This window comes from Poecilia formosa, unplaced genomic scaffold, assembly GCF_000485575.1.
Source record: "Poecilia formosa unplaced genomic scaffold, Poecilia_formosa-5.1.2 Scaffold17, whole genome shotgun sequence".
NCBI classification, from domain to species: Eukaryota; Metazoa; Chordata; class Actinopteri; order Cyprinodontiformes; family Poeciliidae; genus Poecilia; species Poecilia formosa.
In genome coordinates, this window is record NW_006799956.1 from 108,400 (window position 1) to 131,877 (window position 23,478).

General features: G+C 42.0%; 2 protein-coding genes across 3 annotated transcripts; both read left to right on the top strand.

Moving 5' to 3' along the window:
* Positions 1-3,864: 3,864 nt before the first annotated feature.
* On the top strand, positions 3,865-23,270 carry LOC103134411 (shaker-related potassium channel tsha2-like). 2 transcript variants are annotated; one of them, XM_016668733.1, is made up of 2 exons: positions 3,865-5,854; positions 22,367-23,270. In XM_016668733.1, the coding sequence occupies exon 1, from the start codon at positions 4,393-4,395 to the stop codon at positions 5,830-5,832; it is 1,440 nt and encodes a 479-aa protein (XP_016524219.1). In that variant the 5' UTR covers positions 3,865-4,392; the 3' UTR covers positions 5,833-5,854; positions 22,367-23,270. The 2 variants fall into 2 exon arrangements, with proteins under 2 accessions (XP_016524219.1, XP_007546702.1); XM_007546640.2 differs by lacking the exon at positions 22,367-23,270 and adding an exon at positions 8,935-11,269.
* Positions 11,169-17,485, top strand: LOC103134412 (potassium voltage-gated channel subfamily A member 1-like). Its single transcript, XM_007546641.2, has 2 exons — positions 11,169-11,771; positions 12,415-17,485. Exon 2 carries the CDS (start codon positions 12,691-12,693, stop codon positions 14,164-14,166), a length of 1,476 nt encoding a protein of 491 aa, XP_007546703.1. The 5' UTR covers positions 11,169-11,771; positions 12,415-12,690; the 3' UTR covers positions 14,167-17,485.
* Positions 23,271-23,478: the final 208 nt, after the last annotated feature.

Sequence of the window (23,478 nt, forward strand, 5' to 3'; positions counted from 1 at the left end):
GGGAAGGACTGTTGACAGCAATGTCCATCTGCGGTCACAGATTTTCAATTAAATTTGGTTCTGGACTTTGACTAGGTCTTTGTGGCAAATGAATAACCTTTCATCTAAACCAGGCTACAGTGCCACTACGGCATCGCTTAGATAAAAATAGATCCTTAGGGTTGACCTGCTGCTGGGAGGTGAACCTCGGCCTCATCTATTTTGCTATAACAAGTTTATTTTAAAGCATTATTCTTTATTTAGTTCGTTAGAATGTCTTACCATCATTTTTTTTCCATGCCCTTCACATCCTAAGATGTTAGACTGAAGAGAGTTGGGTGATATGGATTGTTTTAACCCTCTCTTCTCTGATATTGGTATTAATAATACTTTTTCTTCATTGACGTTCACAAACATACACAAATTCATTCCCTGCCTTCCAGATTTTTATAAACTCATTTTGAAAGTTGTGCACTATGTAACTATGCACTATTTTGTGTTTGTTTAGTAAATGAACTTAAACTAAAAATACATCAAGGCTTGTTGTTGTAATGATAAAGTTTTGAAAAACAAGGCGGTACGCTGGGGCGGACTTCAGAACGGGCGTACTGGGGCAGTAGGTCGGGCAAAGATTTGTCTTCTTTTTGTTCATCATTTTGCAAACATATTCTAAATAAATCTAATTCATGTGAGTTGCAATATTTTAGGATTTTTATGAATATGAACTTAATTTCTTGGGCAACAACATGGACAGATGATTGTTGGCTAGAGGACCAGTTAAACCTGCAATGCATCAGTTCATGTCTGCTGATGTTCGGACTGCCTATTCATGTAATTTGCATAATAAAATATTTTTTCCTTAGTGGATAGGACCCTAAGACTTGCTTCCGCCCAGCGACCCACATCCTTGTAAATCCAACACTGGTAGTGAGGAAAAAATGAAAACAAGAGGTCTAAGATGCCTGTAATTTTAAGAATAACGGATTAATGATGCTAATACCATAACACAAAAATGTCTCCACTTGATGTTGCAACAAGCAGTTTTACTTTTAGTAGTTAATCTTTACCAACGAAAATGGCAGGCGAGATGAGTGACTTAGCAGTATTTTATCACTGAGGGGGTCTCCTGCCTTCATAGGTTGAGCCATTAATAACGATGGGAGGCTCCTCACTGTCAGCAGTCCTTCATCCTGCCAGCGTTGTGGCACGCCTCCCTCAGGCTTCATTAGGACATTCTGCCGCACAGCTAAGTCCACCCTAAATCCCTCCACGTAGCTTTCCTTTACACAAATACGATGACAGAGAAAGCAACACACTCGTGTCAAACAAATGGCAGCGGTGAACGCTTCCTAAAGCGGAGGAATGTCACGGCGAATGCATTTTAAACAATTACGCTCCTCACATTTGTTCGGGCTGAATTTAGAGTCACGTGTCCGCACTTGTTTGTTGTTGTACGTTTCCGTGGATACAGTCTTGATCTGACGTGGCTGCGTGACCCAGACAGACATTTGCCGCGTGCTATATGCTAACACACGAGCAGCAGGTGGCACCGAGTCCAGAAACTTGATATTTGACTTTAAATCCTCCTTTTGTTCGACAAAAATCACGCCCCTCTGATATCTCTGTGAACTGTAATCCTCTGAGAGCGAAAGGGTTCTCGTTTTCTTCATAGCGGGTTTAGAGCTGGTGCACGTTAATTCAAACCATCCGTTTTGCGTTTGTTGCGCTGATTAGCATCCCCCTCTCCCTCCGAGCTATTCTTGGAGTCATTGTTTAGCCTACAACTGTGGTGTCTTATGTACAGCGTTATGAAATGACTGCAATTGAAAACAGCTGGTTATAATTAGATCACAGGAGTTTACAGTCTATAACTGGGCCACATCGTCTAAAGCTTGAGTCATTCACTTTGTGTGGGAAAAACTGAAATCAAGAAAGACAAGTTTAAATGTACTTTTAATCCAACACTGGTCCTTTTTCAGGATCTTCATCTGATCTAAGATCTCATTTTGCAGTGAATGTATTCTTCTCTACGTGAGAAACACCGAGGCCACTTGTATTGCAGGTTGTCGCTGCATTCAAAGTACTAGACCTTAAAGTGCAGCTAAGGATGGATGTTATTTTGGCTGTGGCTTTGTGAAGGCGCTATCCACTCCCACTACTCAGGTGTCAGTGAAGCCAGCACTTTCCACTGGCTGGGTCCAGGATGGTGACTGGCTTTATCCGAGCATTCGGGGTCTTTTGCCTCATCAATTCCAGGGCACATCTAGCAGGAGTTGCAAGAGAGGAGAAACAACGTCATTCTGCTTCACGAGTTGTATGTGTTTGGTTATCAGGATACCTGTCAAGTCTCCCGTTTTGGCTGGGAAACTACCGTATTTTACCACTCTGTCCTCTATTAGTATTCTCCCATAAATGTCCCATAGTAGAGTAATTACGTCGCAATCCACCCCCCGTTCTTACGGTAGTCGCTAGTTTTCTTCCTACCCTTTCTTAAGGTAGTCTTCTTCCCATAATTCCCCCCAAAACCGCCTTCAGGGCTTACGATAACACTTACCCCACATGCCCCATCCTCCACCCATCCACCTCGGACAGATAAATATTTCACGTATTCTTAAGTCCAGAAATTGACAGGTATAGGAAGGGGCGCTGTGACTCAAAGTAGATCCAGTCTGAGTCCTGGAGGTTCCCAGTGAGACAAGAATAACCTCCTGACTTCATGAATGAAGGACTTGCAGGGATCAAGACTTTGTTCCTGGGCTGAAAACAACCTGGGCCTTCAGTAAGAAATACAGTGCTTTGCAAAAGTCTTCACACTCCCTAAACATTTTTTGATTTCTTTATTCACAGGCACAAACTTCCATCTGTATTTTAGGTCAACACGAAGTTGTCTAATCGGATTGCCGCTGATTCAAAATTCACTTTTTGACTTTGAGAAAAGGGAATTTGTGGAATTTAATCTCAGGCCTTAGAGGTTTGGTAAAAAGTCTGTTCAAGTACCGAGTAACTGATCAAAACTCATACATTAAAAAAAATACTTTTAGGAGTATTTTTACTACACTGTACTTTTCATTTTTACTTCAATAATTTTATTATGAAGCATTGTTACTCTTACTAGAGGAAAAATTGTGGGTACTGAAAGAATAACCTTATTATAACCAAAAATTCACAGACACGCACCTGCAGTTGTTATATGGAAAGAAATTGATTTGGAAAAATGTTTCTTTTGCCTTTTTTTTTAGCCATCTTGTAATTATTATTTATATGGATTATTTTAATTTTCATGTATAAAATATAAAACTTTCCATGTAACTTTTACATTTTGGTCCATTTGATAATGTAATGTGGAAGAAGGTGTTCTGGTCTAGTCCAAGCCTCAGTCTACATGCGAATCACTACGTGGTGGGGAAACCAAAGTGTTGATGGGAAGACTGATGAAGCTAAAAGCAGAGTATTTTTAGGAGAAAACCTGCTAAAGGCTGCAAAAAAAACAAACAAACAAAACAAAACATAAAACTGGGTCTAAGGTTCACCTTTCAGCAGACCAACAATGCTAAACACAGGTACGAAGGAATGGTTTAGGTCAAAGTGCTTTCTCATGTTAGAACGGCCTAGTCAAAGTTCAGAGCTAACAAGAGTCTATAAATTTCAACATTAATGTTTACAGAGGCTCTCCATCTAATTTGACTGAGCTTGAGCTATTTTGCAAATTTCAATAGGAAAAAGAAAAAAAAACTGTAATGACGTTTTAAAAAGCCATGCAGGATTTTATTAATTTTTCATGATTTTTATTTTCTAGCTTGTGTTTGTTAAACAAGCTGAAGATAATTCCTGCTTTTTGGAAGTATCTTGACAATACATGGATATAAATACTTTTGCAAGGAACTGTAAACCAGATGATTTTAAAGCAAGGCCCTGTAAAGAAACCGCAAAATAATTTGGAAAATTGTAATCAGTAAAAAAGAAAAAAAAAAGCATCCCGATGGATTCTCTGAAATGAGACAGTATGAGAGGGACAGCAGCAGCAGCAGCAGCACCAAGTGTCACCCGGTCCGCCAACATGGGGAGGGCTCTGGAGTTTAAAACGGTGTGAATATGATAGCCCATCTGGAGCCTCTGGTCCTGCTTATGCAAGTGGAGATCTCCGTGCACGATTGAAAGTTGTCAGTTCGAAGGCACTAATCTGACAAGACGTCGGTTTAAGTAAACAACAGACAACGTCTTTTGGATATCCTCAAACAAGTCGATTGGAGAGGAAAGTAAAAAAAATGAGAGCCTGATTTTATCTTGCAGTGGAGGCCCCGCAGGAGAGATAGGGTTTTGGAGGACAAAATAAAAATCAGGCACCGGGGAGGTGAGTGGCGGATTTACCCTCAGAGGGGGTAAAAACAACAACAACAACAACAAAACCAAAACATGACTGTGGTGTCCCAGGACAATAAAGAAGAGGCTGTGACGGTCACCCTTTTGTTACAAGATGCTGCTGACTTGGAACCGGCGGACCAGGAGTGCAGCGAGAGGGTGGTCATCAACGTATCGGGCCTGCGCTTCGAGACGCAGCTGAAAACCCTGTCGCGCTTTCCGGGGACGCTCCTCGGGGATCCGCGCAAAAGGACGCGCTTCTTCGACCCGCTGAGGAACGAGTACTTCTTCGACAGGAACAGACCGAGCTTTGACGCCATTCTCTATTATTACCAATCGGGAGGACGGCTCAGGAGGCCCGTGGGTGTACCTGTGGACATTTTCCTGGAGGAATTAAAGTTTTACGAACTCGGGGAGGAAGTAATAGAGCTGTACAAAGACGACGAGGGCTTGCCGAGAGAGGAGGAGCGGCCGCTGCCGACCAACGAGTTCCAGCGGCAGCTCTGGCTCCTGTTTGAGTACCCGGAGAGCTCGGGACCCGCGCGGTCCATCGCCATCGTGTCCGTTATGGTTATTTTGATATCCATCATCATATTCTGCTTGGAGACTTTACCGGAGTTCAGAGAGGTGCCCCCCGAGCCAGAGCAGCACGCCAACGGAAGCGCAGACAGCACTGCGCCGAGCCCCTTCACAGATCCCTTCTTCATGGTGGAGACGCTTTGCATCGTGTGGTTCTCCTTTGAGTTCACCATGAGGTTCCTGTCCTGTCCCAGCAAAGCGGCCTTCTTCAAGAACATCATGAACCTGATAGACGTGGTGGCCATCGCGCCCTACTTCATCACCCTGGGCCTGGATCTGGCGGAGCATGAGGGCAGCAGTCAGCAGGCGGCCTCCCTGGCCATCCTGAGGGTCATCAGGCTGGTGCGCGTCTTCCGGATCTTCAAGCTCTCCAGACACTCCAAAGGCCTGCAGATCCTGGGCCAGACTCTCCACGCCAGCCTCAGGGAGCTGGGGTTGCTCATATTCTTCCTGCTCATTGGGATTATTTTGTTCTCCAGCTCGGTGTATTTCGCCGAAGTGGAGGACCCCGAGTCGACGTTTTCGAGCATACCGGACGCGTTCTGGTGGGCCGTGGTGACGATGACCACGGTGGGCTACGGAGACATGTATCCCTCCACCATGGGGGGGAAATTCGTTGGTTCCCTGTGCGCAATCGCCGGAGTGCTGACCATAGCCCTACCTGTTCCCGTCATCGTATCGAATTTCAATTATTTCTACCACAGAGAGAACGAAGAGGAGGAAAATGTGCAGTACATCCATGTGACCTGCGGGCAGCCGGAGCAACAGTGCTCCTTTGGGGAGACGGATTCCACAAAAAGTAACCAGTCCCTCTCCAAAACCGAGTCCTATCAGGGGAGCGACGACCTTGAGGTCCTGACTCATCCAAACGCGACTCAGCCGGGGGCTTACACAGGAAAGCTGACGGATGTGTAAACAAGACAAGTTTTTGTTTCTGGTGAGTTTTAGTTGGGGTGGTGGTGGTGGGGGGGATGATGCACGGCGGTCCAAGGTTTTATGAGGCCCGAGGGAGAGTTTCATGTGGGAGTTCCCATTACAGACTCCGAAAACACGTAGACTTTGCCAGATCCGTTTTACTGGGGCGCATGTGGCAGCATTTGTCTTCCTTAATCAAATATCAACAAAAGAGCAACTTTATGAAATTACAAGAGATTACAGCTACTTGGATGTAAAATAGAAAGGAAGAAAAAAAAAGAGAGAATCAATTAGGTATTTTAGTTTGCAAATCAGAATGCACTGTGAAGCCACTTGTGCATCTTTAAAATCGTCTACAAAAGTTCAGGATGTCTTAGAAATATTGCATAAACTCAGCTCAACTCAGTCACTTTATTAGGTACACCGATTGGGCGAGTTTTGCCTTCAGCACTACTTTCATTTTTAGAGATTCAACAAGGTGTTGAAAACATTCCTCAGACATTTTAGTCCTTACTGATATGAGGACATCCATGAGTTGCTGCAGATTTTGTGACTGGGCATCTCAGAGATGTTACCTGGTGTGTCTGGAGGCCAGTGGATACAAGGTGAACTCCGTAATAATAATACTAAGGTAGGCTGTGGCCTTTAAATTATTCTCAGTTTGTACTAAGAGCGACATTTTGCCACCAGCAGCAGCCCGAACAGCTGACATAAGGCAGTATGGACAGTTACTTTCTGTTTGTGCCAAATTCTGACCCAATCGTCTTGATTGTTGCAGCTGAAACCAAAACTCATCAGACTAGGCAATGTTTATCCAATCTATTGTTTTCCCATTGTCCTGAGCATGTGGAAATTGTTGCCTCGGTTACCGTGTTCACAGCTGACAGGAAACACACCTAGCATGTCCTTCTGCTGCCGTATCACATCTGCTTCCAGGTTCAGAGGTGGTAATCTGCATGTGTTGGTTGACCAGGTTATTTTACTTCTCAATATTTTTTAGACAGCCTAATAGTGCCTGTTGTCAATTACAAATATAAAACAACAAAAAAATTCTAGTTTTGAAGCATATTGCAAATGTGAAACCGCACTCTTTTATTGGTGCATCTTCATGGTTTTGGAAAAAAAAATAATAATAATTGTAATTTTTGGCCTAAATGTTTGTGATTTAATGGTGGGGCCATGAATGAGTTAAAGAGATTTAGAAAGAAATACTTTAAAAACAAAAAAAGGAGAATACTGGTATAAATAAACATATAAATAAAATACATAAGTAAATATTGTGACTCATATTGTTGTCTTTTGCTCCCTTATGCATAGAAGCTTGTCTGACCAGAAGAGAAATACTTAATTTTTAAATGTGGCGATTCTCCAACCTCACATTCTGCATTTAAAATGATTGTATTCAAGTTTAAAAAAAACAAACAAAACAAAAACACTCACCCGTTCTCGCTCGAGTAACTTCTCCCCCTTTCCCACACAGTGGGGTTATTGTTAGAGGAACTACATGACATCATGACAGCACATATAAATAAGCGCGCCATTTTTGGCACATAGTGCGTGTCATGTCTGTGCCTTTAAGCTTTTCTGGTGTCATTTTACAGTGTTGAGTATCAGGCGGGCCATTTTAAGGCGTTAGAATGACGTTCAGAAAGGTTTCAAGGTGGGGCAAGGCTTTAGGGTGGCCGTCCTTCCTCGAGACAGCAACGTGAAATATTAACATGAAAAGAAAAAAAAGGAAAAGAGTGTTTACGAAACCAAATTATGAGAACCAGACTAGTGCGGGGGGAAAAGTAAAAGCGGAAAATAAACGAATAAAAAATGGATTACTGCTAGCTAAAATGGCATTAATACTTATTATCCGTTGCTGAAAGTTAGGCAAAAACTATTTTTGTTAAAGGAAGGAATTCAGCTGCGCATTACTCACAAACATGGAAACACAGACGGGCAAACACATACACACACAGTTGTGTTTTCATCACTTGTGGGGATTTCACATTGACTTCCATTAATTTCTACAACTTAACCCTTACCATAACCTTTACCATAATCCTAACCATCACAGACCTAACTACTAACCCAAAAATAACAATTTCCCTCATGGGGACCAAGAAAATGTCCCCACAAGGAGCAACGGTCCCCATAACCCCACATTGTAGACAGAAATAGGTTCCCATAAGGATATAAAAACCTGGTACACACACACACTCAGACACACACACTCTACAATGCCAGTGTTGTGTCCTAACGCTGGCATTGTAGAGTTCACGGCTTATTGGTTTGAGGCCTGCATGGGACTGCAGCTCCCTTGCAGGTTACAGTTTGTCATTTCCCCTGCACATCTTCCAGCGTCATCATTCTCCCACGTGTTCGCCTGTGCAGCATCAAAGGCTTCTAACTTTAGGATGGTGTGAAAGTGTTACAATTTTTCTGACGATGTTTTTGAAGCACGATCATCACATCTAATTCACCCAACCTTAAGAAAATGTATTATTTATTTAACTTTTAAACATTTTTTTTTATTTAAAGTGTTCTCCAAACTTTTTATGCATCTGGCTGACAACATAAAACCCTTGCAACGCCACATGGACATATTTACCCCAAAACAAACAGTAGATTGGTTTATCGATTACAGCATCAAGCCAGTGACATGAAAGTAAATACTGCTTGCAACCCTGACCTGTCACTGACTTGTGTTACACCAACATTTATAATCAAAGAAAACAAAAGAATACAAATTATCATTAATCAAATTAGCTTTAAATATCTTGTCTGTCAAATGCCATGATTTCAGATAAATGTCAACTTTTTTTTTTGTATAATCAGTTATGAGTTTCACTGATATTTCCCAACATTTTATGGATATCGCTAGAGATCTTGCAGTGCGCAGCCATAACCCGACCAGTGCTGTTCATATAAGTAGTGCTTTAGCGCCACTGTGTGGCCGATTGATGCATCTGCAAGTAGCAGAACAAACTCTTGAACATCTTTGCACTGTGAAGCGTTGACTGATTGAATCGCCTGTGTTAGAGACGATCCGCATTGATCTGGAAATTATCTGTCATCAATGCAAAGTTAATTTAATAAACTTTTGCTTATTTGCAGGAGACAGAAGACTAAACGAAGCTTTTTTTCTTCCTTCAGTGACAAGATTTACGTGTGGCATTCTCTTCGAAATCTCATGGATTTTATTTTTTAATTTGAACTTTTGTGCACTGCAGAGACTTTAAAGTGGACGATCATGGGAAAAAAAAAAAAAAGCTCCTGTCAGTTGTCATAAAGAAAAAAGCTCCTGTCAGTTGTCATAAAGATCATGTGCATTATTTGTGTAAAGTAAAACTATGTTGTTTTGGCATTGTAAATTAATTTATATGAAAATTCTAATGTTATTTTTTGTAATTTTCAAATGTCACTTTCTTATGCTTGCAATGCAACGTATACCTTGATATTTTTTTTATTTCTATTTTTTGTAGGTTTTTGTTGTTTTGCAACCAGCTTTAAACAAAAAACTAAACAAAAAACAGTGCCAACATGCATGGCATGCATTCACTGTAACTTTTTAAATGTAATAAAAGACATATATTTTTCTAAGTTAAGCACAGATTCAAATGTATATCATGTGTTTTTTTAAAGGAATTACTGTGAGTAGGATATCATCATACCCTTAGTTTTATTATTTCTACCGATGCATCAGAGTCTGAACAAGAACCTGGCATACAGATCCATTTGAACACATTGTAAAAGGTTCATTTACTCCAGTAATTCAACACAGAAAGTGAAACTCACATAGATTAATTACAAGAAGTGACATATTTCTCTTCATTCACATAATTATGACTTACAATTTACAAAATCTGATATGTTCTAGAAGCCCAGCTCACTTTAATAGTGAACTTCAGTTTGTCTTTGCTGTTGGCCCTGGTGTCTCTCGTCTTCTCTGCGCATTCTCTATGCTGTCAGGTCAGTTTTTGGGACAATCAACCTCAGTGAATTCCTGGTTAAAGCAGATGTTGGTACTTCCTGCAGTTTGGGTCGGTTCAAGTTCTGCTGGAAAAAAAAAAAAAATCTATCTCCATAAATCATAAAAAGGACTTGTCATTAATTTCCTGCCTGATGACTGAGCTGACTTTGGGCCTGTGGAAACGAACCAGCAGCAGATGACATGACTCACTAAACCAGCAGAAACTCCCCGCTGGACCTCAACCAATTTGAATTTTGTTCCTCTCCATTCTTCACCTGCAGTGAAGTACTTTGATCTCCAAAATAAATGCAAAATACACTTAATATGAAAAGAGCACTAAGGTTAAGAAGTGCCACAGTTTTCCCTGTTATTGAGTGACTCACACCAAATATTTCTGCATTGAAGATACTTTTATTGGCTTTATTCAATAACTTTCTGAGAAGCTGAATTGTGGGTTAGCTGTAAGTCTCGAGCCTCTGTGAAATTAAATAAGTGAATAGAAAATATCAAGTTGTGTAAATCGATTTAAAAGATAAAAATTACTTTTGGTCTCAATTACTGAAATAAATTAACGTTTTGATGCTGCTCAAACTGACTGAGATGCATCTGTATAAAGTAAATGTTTGTAACATCGTTGGTGTCAAATGATAGAAAAAAAACAAAAGAGGAATCATTTGATTTGCATTACTTTAATAATAATAATTTTTAAAAAAGCCCTCAGTGTGACGTCATATAGTGTCAAGTGGACATATTTTAGCAAAATGATCTAAAGTTTGAGGCTGGATTTTTTGTTTGTTTGTTTGTTTTACAGCTTCGTTTAGAAAGTTTTGAGTCAGATTTATCTGGGGAACATTTTTTGATTTTCTGAGCAGCAGCCATGATTTTCGCTCTCCGTGGTGCTGAAAGTCTTGTGTCCTCTGCAGAGCGTTTTTCTTTATCTCTTCACGAGAAATGCAACAATGTTCTTTCGTTTAAAAACAAACAAACAAACAAACAAACAAACAAACAAACACTGCTATGCTTCAGTCAGCATCAACTAAAACAACAACTATGTATGAATGTCAGCTGCAACATCGGCACAGCCAATCAGGACGTTTTATTCCTTCTGACCAGCTTTCTCCGAGCACAGATCTAAATCCGAGCTGTCATACTTCCGAGACTTTTGCGATGATCTGTGTGTGCTTGCAGTCTGCAGTGCTGGCACACAGGCGCTCCTGTTTTTGTGCTGTGTGGAGAACTTCTGGCGGCGTCCTTTAGTGGAGCCGGTCTGCATTGCGTCGAAACCCTCCAACTCCTCCCCTCCTTCCTCCTTCCCTCACCCCCACCCCCTCACCCCCTTGCTTCCTCTTGTACTTGCATGTTAAATGATCAAGCCAAACATGCTTGACATTGCTGAGAAACCGTGCGGACGTCGATGCCGCGCTCGTCTGTTTCTCAGCTCTAATTTTTAATTGTGTGTGTGTTTTTTATTCCTTTCTTAAAAAAATAAAAAAAAAAAATCGTGTTCACCGTCCTGCGCCGGAGCACATCCTGCCCGTCATCTCGTCTTGTGGCAGATTTCTGCTGATGCAGGGATGTCTGGGAATGCCAAGAGCTCGCTTATTGCCCCTTAATGCATCTCTCTCCGAACTGCAGCGCAACATCTCCTCCTGCGGTTTGCTCATATGCTGTTTGCTCTGCTCACCACCGTGCCGCTGCCAAAGCAACCTTGGAGCTTTGCAGCATAGCAGTTCCCCTCTTTTCGCTCTTTTATTTTTTTATTTTTATTTTTTTACATTTTTTCCACCGCCTCTGGTCTTTAAATTACACATCTTTCCTCTTCGACTCGTCTTATTTTAAGAGTGCAGCTTAGATGACGCGCACTCCCGGGTGCAACTTAAAAGTTTCACACCTTAAAAGCGTCTTCTGCTGCTGCTGCTGCTGCTCTGCTGTTGGATGATTCTGCTCGAAGCTGTTCAGGACCTCTCAAGATCAAACCACGGTAAGCCTCTTAAACTGAATACCAAAGTTTATGTAGAGCTTTAGAGCTGTTTTGTTTCCCAAACCCCCCCAACCCTGCAAGACTAACACACTGCTGCAGTGCTGTGCCCCTTGCTTTATCCATTTGCAAATTGCCACTAGCTTTGTAGGGTTAAAGGCATGCAGAAACTGTACAAAAAAAAAAGAAAAAGAAAAGGCTATGCGTCACAGTCTAACTCAGACTGGTGAGTGTGGCAGAGCATAAATTGCTGCCTTAAGACAAGCTAAGACAAACATTTTTGCAGAGACATGATGTGACATGAGGACAATGCTACCTCTCCAACCAAAACAACAACAAGGAGTTTTTTTGTCTTGGCTTGAAAACCTTAGAGAATCGAAGGACAGACACTCCGAAGTTGCACATAGAGCTAAAAATGTTTTTCCCCTCTTTGAAACAGGATTGAGAAATTCTTGTTGAATGAGATGTGTTTGCCATCATTACTAACTGCTCTAATTACAGCCCCCAGGGAAGAAGATGACTAAATAAATAAATAAATAAATAAACTGCAGAAAGTGCTGAGCCAGCAAAATATCTCGGCTGTTTGATTCCATTATCCCCTCCGTCCCTCCCTCCATCCCTCCCTCCTTCTCTCTTTGGTTGACAGAAGCAGCAGCAGCGACTGCTTCACATGCACTGGGGAGCTGCAATGGTCAAGTCAGCGAGAGCCGCAGTGGAGCCGCACTGAGGCAAAGCAGCCAACCGCCCCCCCCACTCGCAACTGGGGACGCCTCCAACGATCTGTGGGGTGTGGGAAGCTGAGGAGTGGAAATATTTCTCCCAACCGTGAATGCCCGGCCAGTCAGACTAACCGACACCCCTCCACGATTCCTGCTCCGTCTCTTGCTCCGCCGCGTCCTCCTCCACCTCTTTCCCCCCGAAAATGACCGTTGTAGCGGGGGACAACATGGACGAGACCTCAGCCGTCCCGGGACACCCTCAGGACACCTACCCCCCGGATCACAATGACCACGAGTGTTGCGAGAGGGTGGTCATCAACATAGCTGGCCTCCGGTTCGAGACGCAGCTGAAAACTCTGTCACAGTTCCCAGAGACTTTGCTTGGTAACCCCAAAAAGCGGATGCGGTACTTTGATCCCCTGAGAAACGAGTACTTCTTTGACAGGAACCGGCCCAGCTTCGATGCAATCTTATACTACTACCAGTCAGGGGGCCGGCTAAGAAGGCCGGTAAACGTGCCCTTGGATATGTTCTCAGAAGAAATCAAATTTTATGAGCTGGGAGTGGACGCGATGGAGAGGTTTCGTGAGGATGAGGGCTTCATCCGAGAGGAAGAGCGTCCGCTGCCTGAGAAGGAGTTCCAGCGTCAGATCTGGCTTCTTTTTGAGCATCCAGAAAGCTCAGGCACCGCAAGAGGGATCGCCATTGTGTCTGTGATGGTGATCCTCATTTCCATTGTCATATTTTGTTTGGAGACTCTACCACAGCTAAAAGAAGACCCGATGGGTCGAATCGAGACATTCGGGAACATTACAATACGCTACAAACCAAATATTCTTACTGACCCCTTTTTTGTCATTGAGACTCTCTGTATCATCTGGTTTTCGTTTGAGTTGATAGTGCGCTTCATGGCATGCCCCAGCAAACCGGCCTTCTTCAAGAACATGATGAACACGATTGACATTGTGGCCATTATCCCTTATTTCATTACACTCGGCACCGAGTTGGCAGAAGACCCAGAAAACGAAGGGGTGGGGGAGCAAGCGACTTCTCTGGCCATTCTCAGGGTGATCCGTCTGGTCAGGGTGTTTCGGATCTTCAAGCTGTCGAGACACTCCAAGGGACTTCAGATCCTGGGGCAGACCCTTAAGGCCAGCATGCGAGAGCTGGGATTGCTGATCTTCTTCCTGTTCATTGGAGTCATCCTATTCTCCAGCGCCGTCTACTTCGCCGAAGCCGAGGAGCCGGATTCTCAATTCAGCAGCATCCCGGACGCCTTCTGGTGGGCCGTCGTGTCCATGACAACTGTGGGTTACGGGGACATGGTCCCAGTCACTATCGGGGGCAAGATTGTCGGATCTCTGTGCGCGATCGCTGGAGTCTTAACAATTGCCCTCCCAGTGCCTGTCATTGTATCCAACTTCAACTACTTCTACCACAGAGAGACGGAGGGAGAGGAGCAGGCCCAGCTTCTCAATGTCAGCAACCCCAACATCCCGTCCGAAACCAACTCCAGCCGCCGTAGCTCCTCCACCGTCAGCAAGTCAGAGTACATGGAGATTGACGGAGACATCAACAATAGCATCGACAACTTTAGGGAGGCGAACCTTAGAACTGGAAATTGCACTATCGCCACTCAGAACTGTGTGAACAAAAGCAAGCTGCTCACAGATGTTTAGGCATCAGCTAGGAACTCTCGGTCGTTCGTGTCACACGGGGAGTAGACCATCTGATAGGAATGCTTAATTTAGCTCCCAGAGCGCTCTACCGGCATTAGGCCTACAACTATCCTCAGCTGAAAAAAAAAGAAAAGAAAAGAAAAAGAAACACAGTTGTTACAGTATATACTGATGTAGATAGAATAATTAATTTTACTGATCCAATAACTATAATGTTAAAAAAACATTGATTACTACACATATACACAGCTCCTTAGAGGACACAGAGCACACCTTGTCTTGTCAGATGACGGTGTGATAACTAAAAATCTTATGCATGCACTACAGATAACTGATCAGCAAGCTGCACAATGCACCAGAAATGACTGCAGACATTCAAGCCTCTAAGCCAGGTGGTTTCCGCCAAGAAGGTAGATGACCCCCCCACCCCCCCCCAAACCCTTCGCCTCCCCGCTCCCACAACCCCTTTCCCCTTCTCCCCCTGCAAAGGATCTGCTACTCAGCAAAGCACCTTATAGTAGGAAGACTGCTCTTCTCTCTTGTTTTTGGATGTAAACAGATGGTGAACTGCTTGCTTCACGGACATCTGCAATGCTGCTGTTCACGCAGCAGCTGCCGTAATTGTGTTATCACCAAGTGATCCGATGCCATGCCCTTTAGATGCATCACAGCACAACTTGTAAAAGTGAGCTTCATGCGAGCATGATTTTAGAGACTTTCCATTTGATACCGGCATGCATGAGGCATAATGTCACAAAGTAGGGGAAAGGATGTTCTTTTGGATGTCTGCCTCCATTTCCCACTTCTTCCCTATGTTGCCATACAGAGTGCACTGGTTGAGTTCTTTTTTCTTTTTAACTGCTAATCATTTAGAAGCATAGAAACTGAATGTTAACTCTTAAGGGAACAGTACATAAATGAGATCATAGCATGAAAAAAAAAGTAACTTGCATTATGGCCTAACCACTAAGGTACTTCTGTATCCTGGTATATTTAATGTACGATGTATACAGCATGATGTATACGGCTTGTTGCGGTTCATGCATTTCGCGGTTCCCCTGTCGTCAGGGGAAACTGAAGGAATCGAAAAATCTGGGTCTTTCTGAATTGTGATCAGATTTACAGAAATCCAACTTTTAGGCTGCGGAGTTTCTCATTTAAAAGTAGACGAAGAAAGTTACTAAGTAATATTGGAAAATGCATATAATCATTATAAGCACCAATTACAGTATTAGTCAATAGAGGAGTGCATGGACCTTCTTTGAGAACAAAAACAGTTTATATATATTTTCAGTCATTTCTTTTTTTTTTCCTCCCTTCAACAACAAAAAAGAGTAGAAAAAAAAAAAAAAAAAAAACAACAAAGCGAGTCCACAGAAAAGAATCATGTTTCATAGACGTATTCTGAGATTAGTTTCCAGTGCCTTTTATCCCTTCCACCAACAGGATCAGTGAAAGTGCCTCAGTGTGCAAACGGTGTTTTTTTTGGGTAGATCCGGTGTATATCAGTGTCAAACACTGTCGTTGTGTGATGTTAGCGAATGCTGGATGAAGTAAGGCTCACACAGCAAGGTGACTGTGGTACGTGCACAACCAAATGTTCGTGCTGGCATGCGTTTAATGATGCCATTAAGCAGCAATGGATTGTTCTCTGCATGTTTACCATATTCATTCAAAAAAAAAAAAAGAAAAAAAGAAGAAAGAGTCTTCATCCACTCCTGTTTTACTTCTTTGTGCACCATGCATCCTTTCAGGGTTTCTACCTCAGCGAGGTCATTGCAAACTTGCGGAGCTGAAGGCTTCAATGCAGGGCTTCCAATACCTATACCTACACATGCACATACACTTACAAAATATATATATATATATATATATATATATAGTTAGATAACAGAAAATAGAACCTTAAGTGTAAACTGCAGTCATGCAATACTGAATGTGAGAGTCCCAAAGCAAAGCCTTTACACAAGCACTTACATGTATGGGAAAAGTAGGGTGTTGCAATCCTGCTCCTTTTTTTTTTTTTTTTTTTTTCACTTAAAGCTGCGCACAATCAGCCCGTTCGTTTGTGTGGAGTTCGTTAAGAGACGGCGTGACTCTCTCTCCGCTGACTGTTGTAAGCGTAAGTTGTCTTTGAAACAGTGCCATGTCAAAGTGAAGTGTCGTCACAGGAGGAAACAGCTGAGTGTGTTTTGTGTAAAAGAAAAGCTGAGAGCTGTCATATTGCAGCAGCGGTCGTGGGGCATTGTAATGCACAGCAAAAAAAAAAAAAGAAAAAAAGAATGAGATCCATCTCTTTTGCACAACCGCTTCCTTCCATTGCTGAAAAAGAGAGAAACTCCCCCACCCCCTAAAAATATCGGTTTTGATTTGTTCTGTCACAGTGCTAGCTCACAGGAGAACAGCAAAGCAGATTTGGTACAAAATGTACTTGAAACTCTGTCCAGCTACTGTACACCAGTCTGCTCTCCATACTGGGAGGAGTTCATCCATGTAGTAGTAAGACTCCGTGCTGTACTGTACTGTACTGTAACGCTCCTTCTTCTTATTTAACACTTTCCCGACAAAGATCCTTGGGAAAAAAAAAGAAAAAAGAAAAAAAAGCTGCACTGCAGTGCTACTCGAATGTCTTAGCTGTTTCTGCTGGTGCAGTGGCCATCCTTTGTGGTGCTAGTACAAGACTACCACTGTTGCGTTGTTCCCACAACACAACCTGAAGCAGAAAAGCAACGAATTACAATTTAAATGCCTTTTTTTTCCTTCTTTTTGGAAGCAGGAAGGTTGCTCGGTGTAAGGAAACTGTTGTTTTGTTTGAAACAGATCTTTGTACTGTACTTTTGAAGAGCATCCTCCTCAGGCAAAGTGAAAAGTCCTACTTATTACAAGTTTAAAACTGAAAAAAACAAAAAAACAATTTGTCTTTTCTTTGTAGATTAGGATGACGTATATACCGAATAACATAGAATATACAAGGAAATTATATCAGCCTCAAATGCAGCTGCAAAGAAACTGTTTGCTGTCATCACATTTTTCACGGGGGGGTGGGGGGTAAGAGAAAAAACGCAGCGATGAAGAAAATACTGATGATCTTTCTAGCAGAGAGGACATATACAGATGGTGCTATGCATTCAGTTACCCAATGAAAACTGCATCCTAACGAGCAATAGGACAACATATAACCTGTTCATGTTAAAGACTGTACCAATCTGTTACCACAACTTGGTACCGACCGGGTGACTTTTGTCCTCAGATGTAGTAACTATTATTTTATTTAGAGAAAAGCATACAGGGCTTCATTGAAGCAGAAAAAAGAGAGAGAGAGGAATAAATAAAAATTGCTAAATGGCTCGGTCAAACCTGCAAGGAAGAGCCAATAATGCACTCAGAGTAAAGTTCTTGAGGTTGTTTATGGTGTGAAAATAAGAGAAGGTGCCTGAACATGTGTGTGTTTGATATTATGCTTCTGCAAACAAATGTAATCAGAACTAAATATAGCCGAATTGAACAAAGAAACAAAAAAGAAAGAGAAAAAAATAAAGCTTTTGTGATGCTAACAATTTAGAGAAAAGTAACCAACACGTACTGAAATTATTAGAAAAAGAAGTAAGATGCGTTATTTTCAGGTTTTTTCTTTTTCTTTTAATTGTTTTGTGTATGGTGGCACTGTAACATGACTGATTTAGGACAAACAAGCCTTATATATTGGGAAAAAAAAAGAAAAAAAGAATGTGTTCCTCCAGCAAGCCATGTTAAATAAAAAAATCACTGTACGACGATCACTTCCTGTACATCCGACGATGCAGACGGTTATGAAGGCACAGATGATTTTTCTTAACCTAGAATCAAAAACGAAGAAACAAACAAACGGGAAATAAATGAAATCACTCCTGCTGTTCATGTTATTTTTTTTACCAAACTCTACTCCTGCTGTAACGTATCTCTACAAAAACCTACTAAATGCAAAAAACATCCCAAAAACAAAAACAAAACAAACAAACAAACAAAAAAAAACAACTGCATGGGCGATGGAAGACTGCATGAGCTTTACCTTTCAAGCTGCGGATTTAACTACGACACAGTTGCATCGTTTTTTTTTTTTAAAAAAAGAAACCCTTGCTTTCATCTGCAACCAAGCTCAGTAGTGAAAGCTGTTGTGATTTCTGAAAAAGCACCTTAGCGCCGGGACTGACGGAGCTTGGCGTCCCGATGTGGGGATTGACGTGCAGGTCGGTGCTGAATGTGAGCAAGGACAACAAGGGCTAGTTTCTTAGACTCTTAACAGCTCTTCAATGTGACACATTGTCCACTGTTATCTCAGTCAGACTGTATTGTGAGTGTGTTGTGTTGGGGAGGTGGGGGGGAAACACATTGTGTGAAACACACAATCCTCTGTTCAGATTTCAGGGCATTCTGGGTTTTCAAAAGTGTTGATGCTGGACTGCTTTCTTTCTTTATTTTTATTTTTTCGCCTGCTGTAGAAACACTGAACTGGATGGATTTGTTGGGGTGTTGTGTACCTTGCTCCAGGACTTCCTGTTTGTTTTACGAAAGTATGATGGCTACGAATCTGTGTTTTCTGTCCCGATCGCACATTTAGCTGCTTTCTCAAGGAGCGCAGCGCCGAAGGACTGTCGAAGCATTCTGCTCCTCTCTCCATCCACAAAGCGAACCAAACTCTTAACTGTGTTATTTGATCCAGCCGTCATTGTCATGTTGTGTTTACCAAGGATTATGCTGGAATGTGTTCAGCTTGTCAGATGATGACAAAAGGCATGGTCTGTGATCTATGCAAGGGTTTTATGTTTCTGAGTTCTTTGGTTTCTGTTTCTTATACCACCTCTGACTACATCTTCCATTAACCTAAATAAATTTTTAAGGATCAGCTCGTGTAGGCTTCGATCATTTCTGCTTGGGGCTTGGTTGGAGGGGGCTGGGCGGGGGGAGGGGATCCAGTCCAGGGTCAGAAGCCTGCGTACGCTCATCATCGGCACGGAGGTCATAGTAAGTTTAACCTTTCGCTTTTCAACCGTTTCGATTTCATGGCGCACTGGAACGAGCAAGTTCAAACATTTAATCTGTTGCTGATTTTCTTTAAGGCCTTCATTTGGGGGGGCAGAGGGGGGAAGAGATAGAACAAGTTTAAGTCTTAAAGTCTAAAGTTTTGTGTTGCTTTTACGATTCATCTCTGGAATAGGAAAAGGAATCAATTACAAAAGTTAACCCCGTTTTGCTCATTAAGGCAAATGATACAATCAAAGAAGTGTTTTCAAATTCAAGAAATCGTTAGTTCACCCCTAAAAGCAAGTATAAAGTTCACCTTTCTGTCTAGACTGCTCACTTTCAGCTTTTGAGATGTTTGACTTGTTTTCATTTCTTGCGGGAGACGCTGGCAGCAAAGCAGACCCCTCAGCCTGATGCTGCCACCGCTACGTCTGACTGTTGCTACCCTCACACTCGCTCCTGAGGTCAAATGGTGATCACTCTCAACCTCCTTTAACACTTATTCGATAAAGGCTGTTGTTTCTGCCTTTATACTTGCAGGTGTTCATTTTGAAAAGAAGAAGAAGAAAAAAAAAAAAGCATGCTTCTCTTCAGGTTGGCGCCCTCTCTTACTCTCTGTGCGTGTATGGAAAGTGGCTGTGGTGTTTCAGTATTTTCCAGTTGAATCCCTGCCTGATTCTTCCTCATAGCTCCAAAACATCCTGACACACTTCTATCATCTAAGTTTAAGAGTTTGGGTCTGACCTTTGACACATTTGGGTGTCATCATCCCACGTGCAAATCAAAAAGTGTGTTGGAACAGATAAAGCAGATTTTTAATTGGCTAAAGCATGTGGTGTGATTATATGATCACGAAAAACTACCATTAATATTACCTCTGAGCTGATGATGAGCGAATGTAAACTTCAGGTCGCCACCATGTTGTGCGCGTCTCTCTCTGCGCAACGCCATGGCAGCAAGAATATGCTGCAGTTCTGCAGAAGTGTCGGCGTCCCTCTACTACGGTTCTCTCTCCTAGGAGCCATTAGCGATGATTGATGTGACTAAGGTAATAGTTTCACTCTAATCGTCCCGTCCCAGGAGGGGATCACTTGCCTCTGTCGCCTTTTGCAAGTCGACTCACCTCTGACGCCTTCAGAGTTTCTGCCTCTGCCCTGGTGTAGTAAAAGTTAATAATAATAATAATAATAAAAAAGAGCAGCATCTGAAATCTTGGATGCTGCTGCAGCAAAAATGTTATTTTTGACATCTACTTGTTGAGAGCAAATATTGCAATTTTATTGGCATAAAAAAAGGTAATAATTATACACACACACACACAGAGAGAGAGAGAGAAATTAATGTAGGGGAACCGGTAAGCCATTACAAAAAACCCCCCCAAAAAACGTTTTGTGTTCAACACAGAGTCACGGTTCCCTCTTTTTGTTTTCAGCTGGAGGGCCGAGCAGTATTTCCTCCGGTAGCCTTCCCATGGGAGAACCCACACTGATGACAACAGCAGGTTCTCTCTGACAACAACTTTACTGGCACCAAACATTTGTCTTATACTTTATTAGACACTAATGTTTCCTTTCACTGCAGCGTCTTACCTAAAAAGCAAGCGCACAACGTTTTGAGCTTTCTCAGTCGCAACGGTTTTACTCTGAGAAGAAACAATCGCGAATGTATTTTGTTTGGCATCGTTTCTTCTCGACATTAAATTATCCACTCAAAGACGATATTTGGTCGGAAGTGAAATTCAACGCGCCATGCATGCAGATTTTACATGGCGGTAGTGTTAATGGCCGTTGGACCACAGATTTTGTGCCTGATGTGTTTCTTCAGTAACCATTTAGCTCAGGTGGCAGCGTTGCAATAACAGATACATAGAAAGTAGCAAGGAAAGTTGGGGTTGAAACTGATGTTGCAATGTTCAGTAAAGGTATGTTGATACTTGTTGGATACAATGCTGTAATTATTATTTTAGAGCCTATCTCAGGACTTAATGACTTCATTTCCAAACAACTGCAAGACCAGAGGTAGCACAGAAACACTCCATGTTCAATGTTTTTAGTCAAATGTCTTTAAAATTCAAACGTTTCCTCCGATTCTTGTGAACGTAGATTGAAGCGACCGACAGCTGGTGCATTTGGCAACTTAGACTTGTGCAACTCAAGTCCAGTAACAGATTGATCGGCCAGGAAAACAGCACAAGCTCAACGAAGGTCTCCTGTGACAGTGAAACTGTTTAATATTATAGATTTCAATGTTTGATCAGACTGTGGTTGGCCGACTGAACGGCAATCACTCCCCCAAAAATTTACAGAAAGAAATGTATATTAAAAAGTACCGCAATATGTTTTTTGTTGCCAGATAAACATCTTCTATCTGTCAGTCCTTAACAAGCTCTTTTAAACACACAGATGTCATATTTTCAGGTGGCAGTTCTCACTTGTCTTCACCGATTTTCAATAACTGCAATAATTCTTTCTTTGTTGTTGACTTTTATTGTGAGGATATCAGGATATAAAGAAAGACATTTTTGCTCTGACTGTTTTGTGACATTGAATTTGTTCTAATTCTCTGTATTTTTTTAAAAAAAAGTATGTATCCCTTTGATGCTTAAAGTTCCTTAGTAATATGATGAAAGCAGTCCCACAGCATGATACAGCCTCGGCCATGTGTTTCTGTTCTTACTCACTGACAAAACAAACAGCTCTACGTTGGTCTTTTCTGTGAATACTTGATTTATTTAAGGTAAAAATGTCATCTTTAACTTGCACTTATGGGGATGTAAACTCTGCTCCAAATGGGTCACTTTTAGCTCAACGCTCTTGAGATGAAATTGTGTTTTGTTTTTTGTTTTTTCACCTTCACATACAAAAGATAAATGATATTTTTAACAAAAAATAAAACTTTCTAGTAATGGAAAGGAAGCTATTTTAGTTTGTTTGGTTAAGACACTGTAAAAATGTAACATCTGTTACCAAGACGATTAAATGAAAAATCACCTCTTGCCCTCATCAGTATACATATATATTGAAAAAAAAAAATCACCATTCATGTTAAGCCCTGGATCCATTTAGCTCAGGTGAGTCCTGTCTATTTTTCTAAATCAGTTTCACTAAAACCCCTGTCATGTCTTTTTGCAAAACGAGGAAATGGAAACCAGTCGCTTGCCTCTGTCCTTCTCAGGTGGCTGCTTTTGTTTGTTTTATAGAGTGTGGTGACCTGAACAGAAGCGAACCTCTTCCCCCTTCCTCTGCATTGCCCTCAGGAAATGCAGCACTCCTCTCTCTGCAGGCAGCAGCAGCAGTAAGGGTGGGGTAGGTTGGCGCTGGGCCCACTCTTCTTGCACCAGCGCTCTCTCTGTTACTCTAACTCTGTTTATATCCCACTCTCTTCCTCACTTTACATCTATTGAGTGATTTCAGCACCTACTTGCCATCTTCCAGATTCAGATTTTCCATGAGACGGCGTAGCAAAGAACATGGAGTTCTGATATTTTTCTCCTGCGTCTGTTGGAGCCGATCTGTTTTAAAGCCTTTCAAAACGATACCGAGGCTTTCTGTTTATATTCAGTCTATCGCTAATTAACTTCGTTAGATAAAAAATGTCCCTTTTTTTTTTGCAGCAGTTCATCTATCTGAGCGTTTTTAAAACTATCCGCATCACGTCACAGGGGCAGCATTATGTGAAATTTACTTTTATGAGCTTTACATCATGTTATAATGTTATTCCCTCACCAAAGACACACCTGGTGTGATTCTCTCATGCATGTTTGAGAAGTCCTGTAATCTCCCCATGGCAACCAGTCAGCTGTGCTAAACGCCTGCGTGGACCTAGCGCCGCCTTCGAGGCACAGTCCCTCCTCCTCGAAGCCGAAGTTTGCAAGCTTCTAGCAGAGCAGCCCTCCCGCACTCAGCTCCTCGAGACTAGCCAGCAGCAATTAGCAAACACAGCGCCTCTGCTGAGATCATCACAGGAACAGCTTCTCTGTGCAACGCTGATTAAAACGTTGTTAAAGGGTTAATAGAGGAGCCATGTTGTGATGACTTAATGAAGGCGGAGTTTCAGAAAGAGCAGGAGTTTTTAAAGAGACAGAGTCCCAATTTCAGGGCGTTAAATTAACTGAAGATAATATAGTTACATGATTATGCTATAAAAATGGCACTGTGTGCCTGGAAAACACATAATACTGCCTCTTTAAGAAAAAAAAATTACACATTTTTGCATTCATTTTCTTCTGGAGCTCCTCCCAGTAGCAGGCTACATATTCAGGACATGTCCCCAGTTCAGCCCAGACTAACAGACACATGTTCACTAACTTTC

Excerpts from the sequence above, each read along its gene's own strand:
- LOC103134411 (XM_016668733.1), top strand. The coding sequence starts at position 4,393 with ATGACTGTGGTGTCCCAGGACAATAAAGAAGAGGCTGTGACGGTCACC.
- LOC103134412 (XM_007546641.2), top strand. The coding sequence starts at position 12,691 with ATGACCGTTGTAGCGGGGGACAACATGGACGAGACCTCAGCCGTCCCG.